We start from the raw sequence: 15,160 nt of genomic DNA on the forward strand, positions 1-15,160 counted from the left end.
GAACCTTGGCTGGCTTGGCAGTAGCAGAGAACGAGATCGAGGGAGGAGCAGCGGCGAAGGGCAGTGGCGACAAAGCCGGTGCGTGATGGAACTCCGGACACGGCGGAGCGCGGCGCAGCCACCTCGCGGTGGTCGCGAGTTGCGTCGGTGACAGAGAGTTGCGACGGTGTCACGGTGACAGCAAGAACAAGGTCGATGAGAAAGGCAAAGGTGGAAAATTGGCAATGGAATCGTGGAAGAAGGGGAGTCGATACTCGATAAGGAAGAAGAACACGTGCGTGGGATTAAAATGTTACCATGAGAGAGAAGAACATGACATCTGTAAAGTTAGATTGAATCCTAAACGTTGATTTTAATCAAATGGTTATTATTGAATCCTCTCACCTCTCACAATAGCACACTCCTCTCACCTGATATGCTCCCTATATATATATATATATATATATACTTTACCAATAATTTAAAATTAGTGAAAATGTGATCAAGAAAAGAAATTTGTAAATGAATTATTACTTTTTTATTTGCGTATTGCTCTTATTTGAGAAGTTGAAGTGAATGCAAATTATTAATCTTTATTTAAATCTTTTCATATTTAAAAAATGTTTCAATTTATTAGTTTAAAGTATTTTACGATTTATTTAAAAACTACTTCCATTTTTTATTAGAGTAAAATACTAACTTTAAAATTTAAGTAAAGTAACACTTTAATGGTGATTAGGCATTGTAGGGGTATAGGGCACCATTTTAAAAAATATTTAAAAACAATATAGTAATATAAGATAGGTATATAGACTTCTAAGAAATAACTCAACGTTTTTTGTTTCCACTTCACAAATGAAATGTATGTGTAAAAAAATAGGTGAATTATTCTAATAAAATGGGTATGACATTTTTTTTTGAATAGGCCAAAATTTTATTAAGAAGCCCAAGATGTGCTAGTAGGTAACATTACAGATTAAGGAGCCAAAAAGAAAAAGCAAAATGGAACAACACCATGCCATCCAAATACAGGGGAAAATTAAAAAAAATAGAAACAGAACAGGGCCAAACAGAGGAGCACATCATCATCCCTTCAGGGGCATCATGATAGTATATAAAAAAGAAAATCTCGAGAGCTTGGGGTGCTAGGCCACGGTAAGCAACCCTGTGGCTCCGCCACTGCCCACTAGCACACTTTTTACACATCTCGTGAGATTATATGTTTGGAAACTTAATGCACACACTTCATATGTTGATTATAATACAATATTAACTAATCATTGCAAGCCCTCTAGCATGCTTTTTTACCGTTGCATTGATATTTTAGGAGTGGTCATCTATATTTAAGGATAAGGTAAACTATCCTTCTTATTTGTATGTTCTGGAACCTATGACGAGATTGTTGTAAAAAAAATATTTTCATCATCAGTTCCACAACAAATGATACATATAAAAGAAGATGTAGAAAGTTGAAGACGACTTTACAATTTTTCAAGAAAAAGACACAGGAAACCCTTTTTATCAAGGGCAATAAATCTAGCTATTACAATCTTCATTCTTCTAACTAGAGGTATTCAATCCTTTTTCTTCTTTGTAGTGTTGTTGTGATCGTCAAAACATGCCCAAGGTTGTAGGAGCACGACCTCTTCTTCACAATCTCCCCTTTTTGATGATGACAAAACACTCTTTGAAATTTCAGTCCAAACAAGAGCAACTCTCCCTTTATTTTGCACTTCATGATCCTCTTTGAAACTTTAGATCAAAATACCCTGAAATTACAATGAACAAACATAAACATTTCTCCATTTTTTGACATAATCAAAAAGAAGAAAAAGTGAACAATATACAAGGTATACAAAATAAATGATATAACAGTGAACTATAGGTGCAAATGAGCAACTCTTGAAACAAAATGATATGATAGTTCATATCAAATGCAACATTAATAGCATACAGAGAGTATAACATGTGAAACCACACAGCTACTAATGTCACTACAAACTAAGTAAACCACAAATCAAAGGAAACATAAAACAAATGACAAAACAACATAAACGAGGTCCAAATAACTGGTGGCCACTGTGACAATTATCCAAATAAAACTCAAAGTACCACAAGACAACTAACTATGAATCCATAACTGAATTACAAATAACGAAAGGTCCAACACCGAAACAAAGAAAGAACAAACATCATGAAAAGTCAACAAACAAGCTAAACACCCTCACGTAACCCCTCAACCGACGCATGGAGATCATCAACACTAGCATCCAAAGTGTCAAGACGATCATCGGTAGTTGCAAAGCGATTAAAGCAGGAGGAGCAAGAGGAACCAAAGTAGCATCAATCTCACCGTCCTCGTTGAACGTATAGCTACGGGAATCCTCATCAAACACAATTTTCAACTAGCCCAAACAAGACTTATCAATGCAATCGTCATCATGACCCATCAAACTCAACTCACCATCAAGAAAAACGCTACTAGCCTTATATACAAGAGTAAGCAAACGTGCATAAGGAAAATGTGTACGTCAAGCTCTTGTCTTAACCATATGGTTCATGATAACAGAAGTCCAGTTGACCTTAATGTGATTCTTCATAGCATACATAAGTTGCAATTCTTACTCATTAGTTTGTGCATGGTTTGAACCCTTTGATAAAATGATGTGTCAGAAAATAGTGAAGCTTACGATCATCAGGATTCAAAACACCAACAATCATTGTGTCATTTGTCTTATTAATCTCCTGAACTTTCTGTTTCTTAAGCATCCCTTCTAACTTAGACTCTAGACACAATGATGCATAATAATCTTTCTTATCATAATCAGGCCAAGGGCATGTTAAACCATCACCCAATTTGAGTCCCTCACTAGGAATACCCCTACCATAGCGCCCAAAGGTAGCAACAATCAAGTGGATTAATCTCCTTACCTTTAACTTGAGAAGTCAAAACATCATTGTCTACATTAAGATTGCAGTAAAACACCTTAACCAAATCTAGAGAATATTCAGTATTATTAATACACATTAACTCTAAACCTTGTTCCTTAATCAACTCTTGAAATTCAAATCCATCAACCATAAAAGAGGAAATAATACCATACTTTGCAGGAAGCACTGACCTCTGAGTAAAGAACTTCATGAAGACGACCCTTAGATCCTCACCATCAAGCAAACAAGATATATCTAGAGGATTCCTTGGCTCCTTGGTCTTTCCTTTTCCATGCTTGACAGTCAAGTTTGAAGGACGAGAGGAAGACATGATTTTAGGGATTTGGGATCTTTCAAATGGGTGAGAAATTGAAGAATCTGAGTAGGGGAAAGTGTTTAGAACACTCAAAATATTATGAAATTGAGCTTTAGTTCACTCAAATCGGTGGAGAATCGGGTGATCTAGATGGTAAAGAAGCTTCAAAATCGCGAAAATAGAACCCTATGGAGAAGGAGTCGCGTGAACGAATGGAAGAAGAAGCAGTTGCTTATATAACGTGGCTGGGAAATCGATTCCTAGTATTTGAACACCAAAATCATATGTTTCATGTCCTTAAACAATCGATTTCCTAGTATACCAACAGAAAAAAGTAATAAAATAGTAAAATAGCACCCCAAAAACTTGCAGATCAAAAAAATGTTCTTTGATTTTAAAAACCTGGGAAGCCATTGTGTTTTTCTGTTATCCATTGCTACTAACTATATATCCACCAAACGTAGTAGACCTGAATATATGTTGAATAAAGAAATTAATTTTGCTGACCATAAACATGCAACATAAAGTTTGTTGAATCCCCATCATACTAAAGTTAACAAAAGATCATATATGCATTTGTTTGTATGTTACAAAGAAGGATCTAACAAAGATAGATATAGAGTGTGGTATATATAAATGCTAGCGAACTAACTTGTTGCCTTAAGAAGTAGTTTTCCATCAAGCTAACACGTGATTGAGCATGATCACTACCATTTCCCTTAGGCGTGGTCCTAAAATTATTTGAAAGAAAATAAACAATAGCATTTCACTGAAAGAGCTCAACTAAACCAATATATTTACAGAAAAAAAAGAACCACCAAACTTTCTCTGCTAAAATGAATAGCATTTCACTGAAAGAGCTCAATTAAACCAATATATTTATAGAAAAAAAAAAGAACTACCAAACTTTCTCTGCTAAAATGAATTTGGTGTCAAGGAAAATCTACCCGAAAAGAAAAAAATATGCATATCGAATATTTAACAGAAAATCACCACGATTTATTTCTCTGCTAAAATGAATATGACATTTCTAAAAATCTATAAAAATCATGATAAGACGTCTATGAAACTCGTATTTTGAACTTGTTGGATCAATTGAACCTTTAAGGTTCTCATTTTCATCGATAGATGACTTATCAATTTCTAGGGCATTCTAGCCTATTATTAGCACATCAAACTTAGAACCTTCATTATATTTTAACACAACCAAACAATCAAATCTAAAGTTTAGTTTTGAGTAAATTGTTTCCATCCATCTACGAACCAAAGCTGACCATTTTGTTTTGTCTAGATCACCCCAATATATCCCTTTAAACTTGTTAGGTTTTTTCTGTGTGAAGAACATGTTGGTCAGTGTGTATAAATGGAAGATTAGTCTAAAGATTAATCTTGAAGAAAAGTATATGGAGGATAACTTGAGTAGTAGCCATGGATAAATGGAGATTGAAGTTTAAAGTTGAGAAAGTGATTTCAATGCTATTTCTCAATAAGGTCACTGCTCAAGTAAAGGAACAATATTGAAGCAACGTAAAAAAATACTGCAGCGAATATAATAGCTAGCATGTCCTCCTACTAAGAAAATACTAGTCAAATCAAAGTGAGGTATTCAACAAATAAAAAAGCAAGTTGGACTGATTCTAGTATTTTCAGTCTTAAGCACCTATAATCAAGGATTATTAGTGTACTTAATAAGTTTCACTTTTCCTAACCACTTACACTTATCCCATAACTGTTATTCTTTTAATTTTTTTAACATGAAATAATATTATTTCTATGTGAAATTAAGAAATGAGTGAGAAAAATAGTAAAAGAGCATTAAATTCTAAATATCCATTATGGAGATCTCGTTTGGGATATACTCGTATAGAGCAACAACTAGTAAGTAAATAACACATAGTTTATAAGGTATTTAAAAAAATTAAATTGGTTTGACTAATTGTCTTGGAATACAGCTGAAGAAGGCAGGACCAGGTGTTAAATCGATATCCCGACATATTTTGTAAAAACATAGCCATGTGAACAAGGTGAGAGTGATTGATAAAAAAAATGTTCAGCAATTGAGGGACAATTGTGTAAGTATGATAGCATTTTGATCAATTTGTTTTATGTTATTCTAATTTGACATTTTAATCAATTCATTTTAAGTTTTTGTTACCCAATTCAGAAACCGTTTTTGTTGTCCAATGATCAATTCATTTTATGTTTTTGTTGGAGATTCTGATTTGTATTTTTCAATGTTATATATTTTAGGAGACCATGTCACATACTATACCACCTGAGATCATGGAAATGTACTTTCCATGGCACTAAATGTCTAAGAATACTCTGGTCTTGTCAGAGCTAGGGGGTTTGGGGTCAGTCATAAAGATCTTGTCCCGATTAATAAGCTCAAAAAGAAAAAATGCCTCACATGAGTATGTGATTTACCTAACTTCAAAGATGGAACAACTAACATCTAGGTTTCAACATATAGAAAACTTGTTGTTTCATAAGGATGAAACAAAGAGACAACAACCAAATCTGGTTGGCCCAAGTGTGAAATATAGTTGCACCCTTCCATCTTTCCATCTTCCTGATGTATTTGTTTTCCTCACTAAGTACTTAAGTCACATTCAATTCATATTTAAGTACACTAATATTTTTGTTTATTTTTTCTTGGGTTCAAGGGTATCTCTCCATGTGATTTAAGATTGTCAACCCCAATATATCGCATGGTTGGTAAAGGGAAGGTGTATAATGTATTGGGTAGGGGTGTGCAAGGGACGGGTTGGGACTGGTTAACCCTAACCGTGCCCTAAATATTGACCGGGCCAATTCTTAGACCCTAACCCGTCCCTAGACATGAAGCAACCCGACAATATGCGGGTCCAATTTATGACGGGCCTATGTAGGACGGGACCGGGTTGGCCCGAGGGACAATAAATCTAAGACTATTTGATACTAATTGTAAATTTTAAAGATAATAACATACTAAAAGAGTTACAATGATAACTATTTTTAGAAGAAAGAACTTGAAATGATCCAATTCTTGCATAATCTATGCCATAATCTATTGAACTTGAGAGGTTTACATTTTGTTTGATCTATATGCATGTGTCACTCATTTTGTTTGATCCCTTTTCACTTGTCTCACATGTGCATTACATGATTTTCTCTTGTTAAAGTATGAAAGTGTCCATCTTTTGACCAACGCTTATTTAATTCATAAGATAGATGTTAAACATTTTCATCTCATCCACATGGTAAAATAAACTTGACCATTATAAAAAATTAAAATTTTATAAAATATATATGTGGGACGGGCCGGGTGGTCCGAGTGTCAACTCGAACCCGACCCGAAGCAGATAACTCAATGATCAACCCTAACCCGACATCTTTTAATGGTCGGGCCGGGTTCAACCCGACCTTAAAGGCTTGGGCCAGGACGGGTTGGCAGGTAGGGTCGAGTCTTGTACACCCCTGGTATTGGGGGATACATTGCATAATAAGTCAATTCCCCTCAACCATGTTAGTGTTCTTATTGAGGTTGCTATTGATCATGATGCACCTTTGCCAACATCGGGTGCACGATTTTGAAGGTTTCACAAAAGTTGGTCAGACGATAGGTATATGTGGGGCATGACCAGTCAACTTAATTGGTCTAGATGCTATGGTCAAGGTAGTCAAATCGAGATACGTATCGTGTATCGCTAGACCCTAATTCCGTGTCGCGTATCGTATCGTAACGTGTATCGTAAGATACTGACACAAAAAAAATTAAGTCATAAATTAAATAATATACTAATATATCATCTAATTATGGTATGTCAATAAATGTAATTGATTTTAATGTGTTTTATATATTTATTTAAATATTTTGCACATCATTGACTTTTCAACAGTTTCAGGCATCTTCACAACTTGAATTGAAAATAAAGTGTCGGGCCACACGAAGGAGTTAATTAGTTACTCAACCAAAGTCATTTCAGACACTTGTACATCCCAAAATCAAAGAAAAAGTATTAGGCAAGAAGAAAGAGTTGGTTGTGACTCTAAGAAAGGAACCAGGAACTATCTCTCCCTTTAAGGGTCCCTCACTCCCACAAAAGCCCCCTCATTCAAAGGAGCCCTCCCGTGGTGGTATGCAGACAATGAACTTCATACTTACTTGGCCTTACATGTGCGTATTATGATGAATGTTGATCGCCTGCTGGTTGTAGAGTTGGAAGAAGATATTTTTGGCTATCCCTATAGAGAGTATTTGGGTATAGACCAAAGTAATGAAGTTCTTCAACACAAGTGGGTAGGTGTCGCCGTCATTTGCACCAATGTTAGTTATGTCTTGTATTCAACACAGATCGAAGTTTTGATTTTTGACCAAACTATGATTTATATTAATTATATTTCATTTGTTCATCTTAATTTTTGGTACTTGTATTTTGAGTTGATGTTAGTTACCAAGTCAAAAGACAAATCAGTTTTCTATAATATGCCCACATCAAACAGTTGTCTTACTTGGTTCAGGCCAATCAAAATACATTGTTGATATTCTTTGCAAGTCTCATCGCATAGAACAATTATTTTTAGCACCTCTAAATACAGGGTGAGTAACTTATATTAAAATAGCTTCAATTATTTTTAGTCAATGAATTTCATTTGCTTAAGAACTTTTAACCCAACATTTTTGTAGGAATCATTGGGTGATACTTGTCATAAATGTCAATACCACACCTGAGACGATATATTATCTAGATTCTTTGCATGACAATCCTTGTTGTGAGAGGGCATGATACACATGCTCAATGAGTACACATGTTCTAGCACATGCATAAACATTGTATCTATTTCAATTTACCTTTCAATACCTTTTAGTTCTCAAGCCAGGATTCAAAGAGTGTAAGACCTGTGATTAAGTAAGGAAATGCTTGTTGGCGTGATCTTTGTGTGGTTTGGATGATGGATTTAATCTAGTGGGGATAATATTTCGATTCTTAAAATCGAAGTTATTTCCCCACGTGTTATGTTATGGGAGTTGCCGAAGAATTCAGTTAAGCTTCGAAAACAGTCGGAAACGACGCGTTGTCGCCTAAAACGAGATTTATACACCGATTTATTGTTTAAGTGAAAATAGGATAATACTCGTAATTTGGTGAGTTTTGACTGTAATGTTTTTTTATAAGCTATGGAAATATATTAATTGAAAAGAAGTACAAGGGGTACTTCAACCCGATACAAGAAGATAGAAGAGAAGAAAAGACTATAACTAAAAGACTCCTTCAAGGAATAGACTTTAGAAAACAAGCCTCGTTAAAACCTTACTACGAAAAACCCCTTGGGAAAACCTAGTGAAGGAAAAAGAGGACAAGTGTCTAAAAAAAATTGCATTGTTTTTCATATATAGCTTCCTACTGGCGTACTAGATTTGATTTGGATGATTGTGCTGGAAGTTAGCAAAAAAAGGGCGACATTCTGACCGATTGTAATGTTGATAGGTTTTAGTTTCAGAACTCGTCAAGGGTTTCAGTAGATGTTTTATGAGCCCCGAACGAGCGTGTTTGGGACTCTGTTTCAAAAATCCAAGTATCACCAGACGATTCCACTTAATAAAAGGAATCTAGTTTTAAAATACAGATTTCTCCTGTTGGGAAAAAGTTTTGGGTCAAAATCGAACTGATCTCGGTGAAAGTTGCTTCGAGATATTTTTGAGAGCCCAAAAGATTTTTTTGGGGGTGGGCCACACTAGGAAACATGTCAACCTCCTATGGAGGGACACATGTCCTAATGTGTGGTTAATAAGAGAGATGCTCTCTAAACGACACATTATCTTATTCTTATGATTAAGGTAAGTTGTCACTCCAAGCTTTGAGTTGATGGACTTGAGAGTGTTTTCTATAAAAATTTATGCTTTTGAACCATGAACCTTTTTTTTTGTTGATTGATGCATGAAATGAGAGGAAAACTCAAAGTTTTGAAACTTTGTGTGAGGATTTTAGTGTTATGCCATGTTTTAGGCTAAGTTCTTTCACATTAAGTATATATGACCTTTAATTTAAGTTGTATGGAATCAATTTTGGAAAACCACAAACTTTAAGTTTTAGGATTTTGTCAAGTTTAGCCTTTATGTTTTAGACTTCACAAAAGTGGAATGTGCATGCCTTGAGCTTCCTAAAAAACTAATTATGGATGATTTTGAACTTGAGAATCGTTGTAATTCCAGCTAGACCTTGTATGGAAGTTTGATTGAGATTTTAGCCAATAAAATTCCATGAAAATACCTAGGAATTAATTAGTTTTGGAAGAAAATGTTAGGATGCCCATGAACCTTGTTTGGTCGTGAGTTCACTATGTGTTGGGTGGGGGGGGGGGGGTGTTGAAAATCTCATTTTTGAAGCATAATTGATGCATGATGCTTAGGTTGTTGTTGGGGAAAACTTGAGCTTGTACTTGTTGAGGAAATTGCTAAATGGTACACGTTTCTTGCTTTTTCAGTAAGTAAACAAAATGCGAAGTGTAAGTTGCATGATTAGCCTTGTATGAGCTTATGATTGGGTTGTAAATTGAAAGAGAGTTGAAAGGAAAACTTGTGCATGCTTTGAGCATTGTGGCTGCGGGTGATGTTTGGGTAAATGGAAGAGAAAAGTTCTTGGAAGTCACCTAAAAACACGCTTAGGGTTAAGTTTTGGGAAGCTGCATGAATTGTATGCCTATCTTATAATTGCTTTACAAGTTGAAAGATGGTTCAATTTGGTCTCTATATATATGTGAGCGGAAGCAAACAATTTTACACTTGTAAATTGAAAGATCACCAAATGCACAGGAATGAAAAAATATTTCAACAATCAACATCTTCCCCAAAAAAAAGAAAATATATCAACATCATTTGGCAGAGACGATGTTGAAATTACAATTTTTTCATGGTTCAATGAAATACGACAATGAAGAAGATCACTTGGAACTGACCCGAAAATTGTGGACCTTTTATGCTATAAATACTAGCATAATTCTGTAGGGAAGGAAATATAAACTTTTCTTCATAGTCCAGGTGCCACACAAGTTCATCAATCTCATCATAGGCAAACATCAACAACCTTGTTCTTGTACTTGGAATTACTTTAATATATATGAAAGTGAAACATCACTCTGCACTATATAAAGTAACCAATATAAGAGGATGTGATCATTTGCATGATTTGTCATCATTAACCATAAGCATCAGTAAGAACATTGTTGCATAAACCTAAACTGGCCAATACGTAAACGAGAATCATGAAAATTGGAGGTGTATAATGTTGATAGCATCAAAAGTAAAACCATAGAATGAAGAATTACTTATCTTGTTCAAGAGATAAATAAAAAATTACCTTTCCTCTGATTCACTATACTTCTCATCGTCAGCGCCAAAACCTAGCTTCTTTCCCTTAAATTGTATTGGTCTTCCATGTATCCTGACAACAATTTTAAGGTACTACATCCCACATCTTAAGGAAGCATAGTGTTGCATACTATTGAGTACGGCTCATAGGCAGCAGTGTCATTGGGGCAATGGGTCGGGACCGGAGCCGCGTAGCAGTACGGTGGGAGAAGTCCTCGTGGTACGGTTCAAGGGTATTATTGTAATCTGGATCATTAGTATTCCTATATATGATTGTAAGTTGTAACACTGAAACCTTAATTATTGTATTCAGAACGAATCAATAAACGGAACTATAGCTGCTCTATAGTCGCAAACGTAGACAATTTGGCTGAACTGCATGAACAAAGTTTTCGTATGTTTTGTCTCTAATATTGATATGTATTTGTGTTGTTGTTCTAACACATACCATACATCACTTAATACTTCTTTTCACTCGCCAAATCTTGATAGCAATGCACCTCTTTTTTTATTTATTTTAACTTTTATATCAAGATCACAAAAAGAAAATACCCACGTGAGAAGAGGAGCAAATATCATTTCTTCTTAAAATTCAACAAAAGGGTAAACAGATCGAATGAAATCAATCTAAACACCTAAGAAGAAAACTTTCATGGAAAACTACACTATGACAACAATTTGTAATTGTTGTTCAATGGTACAAGACAAGAAGCGCTCGCTCGTTGGGCAGTAAGGTCATCAGCACAAATAAACAATGGTCTTTTCTTTTTTGCTTTGACAAGTCACTATCCCAAAGCAAAAATTTCGAAAGAAGTTTAATGCAAATCTGACGGCCAATTTTGCTCTTCAAGATTAACACAGCCCACGGTCTAACTCGTGCACTCAAAGTAGAAGAGTAGTGAACTAATTGTATGGTTAAGAAAAGAGGAAGGTAAATTTCTTACCGCCGCCGGTATGAGGTTTCCATGCCCCTTCATATAGCAAAAGCAATTTGCTATACTCGTTCTAGAATATTACACCATAAATGGTAGTAAAGGAAAAATATTAAGAGCTTTAATTCGATTGATGCAGCCAAAGGCAAGAACCAATGCCAAATATGTGGTTGTGGTATATCTTAATATAGAGAAAGACACCATGAATGCAACATAAATGAGAAAGGAATGTCAACAGTGTAGCTGTGAGGGATGAACAAGTCGGGTCACGGTGGCTGCGGAGCTCTGAGGGAAGAACATGCTCTGTCACGGTGGTAGTATGGTTTTGAATAGGGACATGTTACGTTGGCATAGAGGAAAAGTTAAGGACATTTTTGTCTTTTCATTGGAGAAGGACGTAACTTAGTTGATTATTAATGAATTTCATAGTGTGAATTAGTTGAAGTTGAGTTGATACTCCTCCATTGGTGTGTGTGGTTGAAGAGAAAGTAGAAAAGATGGCAAAGGCAGTGATTGTAGGGGGTAGCATAGCTGGTATTTCAACTGCACATGCTCTTATCTTAGCTGGTTGGGATGTCCTAGTGCTTGAGAAAACCACATCACCTCCATCTGGGACTCCCACTGGTGCAGGTCTTGGGCTCAACCCTCTATCTCAACAAATCATTCAATCATGGCTTCCACACCCACAACTCCTGCACAACACCACTTTGCCATTAACTATTGATCAGGTACAGCCAACCACCCTTTATGGTTTCAGTTTTTCTTTAATTTCTGTTTTCCCTTTTGTCATGCTGTCTCTGGTTAGGGTGGATTTGCTTATTAATTTCTCATGCCACAGTGCCACCTTGTTGGTGTCTCTAAAGTTTTGTTTTAATTATTATGTTTTATGAGTGATTATGTCTAGTTTCTTCAATATATTTGGAACCTATGCAATTGCTGTCTTTCTGTGCCAAATGGACAATAGATTGATCATGAATTAACTTCAATTATGTGTTGCGGACCAATTATCCCAAAAGACTTATGTTTGGATTAGCGTCAGTGCTAACCGACCTTAGCACTCACTTCGAGGTAAAAAGTGAACGGAACTCTTCTTATAGATTGAGATGCATGTCAACCAGTGTCCAAACATACACTGAGCTGTTGGCTGAAGACACATGAGTGATTTTATATTATACTTCTAACTTTATGGAATATTCCAAGGATAGACCAATTAGATCTAGATGGAACCCTTTTGATTTTGATGTATGGTTGAAGTAGAAATCCTTTGAGAAACTGTTCTGAAAAAAACATGGTCATTTTTGTTTATTCTCCTAAGCAGAACCAGGTAACTGATAGTGAGAAGAAGATTAGCTTGCCATTGACAAGAGATGAGAGTTTCAACTTCAGAGCAGCACATTGGGCTGATCTGCATGGCCTTCTGTATAAGGCACTGCCTCCAAATGTAATTTTATGGGGTCATCTTTTTCTCTCTTTTGATACTGCAAATAATGACAAGGGCTCTGTCATAATAAAGGCTAAAGTTCTGAAAACTGGTGAGGTCATTGAGATAGTTGGGGATTTGCTTGTCGCAGCAGATGGTTGTCTCTCTTCCATCCGGCAGAGATATCTACCGGATTTTAAACTGAGGTTTGTTGTATTACAGAATGGAGCTGATATTAACTTTAAGAAGGTCCTCTAAGACTCTTTTGTCTTTTGCAGATATTCAGGCTATTGTGCTTGGAGAGGGGTACTTGATTTTTCAAAAAATGAGGATTCAGAAACCATCATGGGTATCCAAAGGGCATACCCTGATTTAGGAAAATGCTTGTACTTTGACTTGGCCTCAGGTACACACTGTGTGTTCTATGAGCTTCAAAACAAAAAGCTTAATTGGATTTGGTATGTGAATCAGCCAGAGCCTGAAGTAAAGGTAACTTTGCTCCTCTAATTATACTTCTAATAAAGAGATCCTGACTGAGCGCAATCCTCAGCATTTCCTAAAATGATTTTTTCAGTCATTTTGCTCCTCAAACCATATTTCAAACATGGTCTATATTTTAAATTCCTTGGTAGGATAGCATCCATATTGACCTCAAATAGACAGTGTACTCATGCTTCCTTCTGTTGCCAGATCAGCTAGTGCTGATTGTATCTTGATATCTTGTGCAGGAAAAAACTTCAATCAAGTTCCTTGTATCCTTTCCATCAAGTTCTCTATTTAAAAAATGATAAGTGGACTTTACTTCTTGAAATGAACGACATTCATTAAGAATGTATTGCTAAATTTTAAAAAATTACACACATGTCATTATATGTTTGGATTACTTGACAAAAAGATATAAGGAACTTGATATAAGTTGTCTTTTTTTTGTGTTCATGCTTCCTTTTATTACCAGCTGATTGTATATATTTGTGTGGGGGGTAAAACTTTTCAGGGAGCCTCAGTGACAATGAAAGTGAGTAGTGACATGATCCAGAATATGCACGAAGAAGCCGATAAAGTATGGATTCCTGAGTTAGTAAAGGTCATCAAAGAAACAAAGGACCCTTTCTTAAATTTCATATATGACAGTGATCCCTTAGAGAAGATCTTTTGGGATAATGTGGTGTTGGTAGGTGATGCAGCTCACCCCACAACTCCTCACTGCCTTAGAAGCACAAACATGTCAATACTTGATGCTGCAGTGTTAGGCAAGTGTCTCGAGAAGTGGGGGGCAGAAAAGGTGGAATCATCTTTAGAAGAGTATCAGTTCAATAGGCTTCCAGTTACTTCTGAGCAAGTTCTGCATGCAAGGCGTCTTGGCCGTGTAAAACAAGGTCTGGTCGTCCCTGATCGAGAACCTTTTGACCCCAAGTCAGCCACACCAGAGGATAGCAAGGAGGAGCTTCTACAAAGGAACACACCTTTTTTCAATGATGTGCCTTTGCTTGCACCTGCTTCAATTCCAACCTCCATTTGAGTGCCTGGTGTGTTACTGTACTTATTTCGTTACAATTCTCCATTTGTAGTAAGTTTCAGTTGAGCTCTACGAACTCGTCTCACATACAATGGATTAATAACATCGATTTTAAATTTATGTCATCTCAAAAGCTATATGTTGTCCTCTTATTTTATTACTTCATTTGAATATTGATTTCTTACTCACCAGTCACCATTAGTACATGTGTACACTAATAAGGTGATTCTTATAACTAATGTGATTCCTTTGGGCTTTAAATTTTATTTTTCCCCCAAAGTATCCTCCCACATGATAACTGATGTAACATGCTTTATCAAAACAAAATCCATTCGTACAAAATTACATTTAGCTAGCAATAAGTACACTAAGCTTCTTAAGCATTTAGTCGAAAGTTTGATAAGTGAGAGGTCTATATCAAAAATGATTTATTAGAAGAGGCTTACCTATTTAATGTGATTTCCAGGTCTTGAGATAATTAAACTCATTGCTACCGGCTGTGAGGATACCTTTGTACTAAAAGAAATCATATTAAGTTGGTAACCAACTCACTATAAGCATTTATCACATAAACACGTTATTCAACTAGGGTTAGCTTATGCAAGTGCTTGGGTAAATGAGCTTATAAAAATAACTTATAAGTTATAACCTTCATATAGTTTATTTTCATAAACTACTCATATTAGTTTATGACTAAGCGGTTATCTTTACATAT

The 15,160-nt window shown here is 35.7% G+C and overlaps 1 protein-coding gene and 1 long non-coding RNA gene across 2 annotated transcripts; one reads left to right on the top strand and one right to left on the bottom strand.

The window, feature by feature from the left end:
• Positions 1–1,378: 1,378 nt before the first annotated feature.
• On the bottom strand, positions 1,379–3,936 carry LOC130721414 (uncharacterized). Its single transcript, XR_009013437.1, has 2 exons — positions 3,102–3,936; positions 1,379–1,748 (listed from the first exon to the last, which is right to left on the bottom strand). It is a non-coding gene; the product is annotated as an uncharacterized LOC130721414 (long non-coding RNA).
• An 8,000-nt stretch (positions 3,937–11,936) lies between these two features.
• Positions 11,937–14,570, top strand: LOC130720197 (uncharacterized). The gene is made up of 4 exons (XM_057570817.1): positions 11,937–12,237; positions 12,828–13,135; positions 13,208–13,418; positions 13,924–14,570. Exons 1-4 carry the CDS (start codon positions 12,007–12,009, stop codon positions 14,446–14,448), a joined length of 1,275 nt encoding a protein of 424 aa, XP_057426800.1. The 5' UTR covers positions 11,937–12,006; the 3' UTR covers positions 14,449–14,570.
• The last annotated feature ends 590 nt before the right edge of the window (positions 14,571–15,160 follow it).

This window comes from Lotus japonicus, chromosome 5 (assembly GCF_012489685.1).
Source record: "Lotus japonicus ecotype B-129 chromosome 5, LjGifu_v1.2".
Lineage (NCBI taxonomy): Eukaryota > Viridiplantae > Streptophyta > Magnoliopsida > Fabales > Fabaceae > Lotus > Lotus japonicus.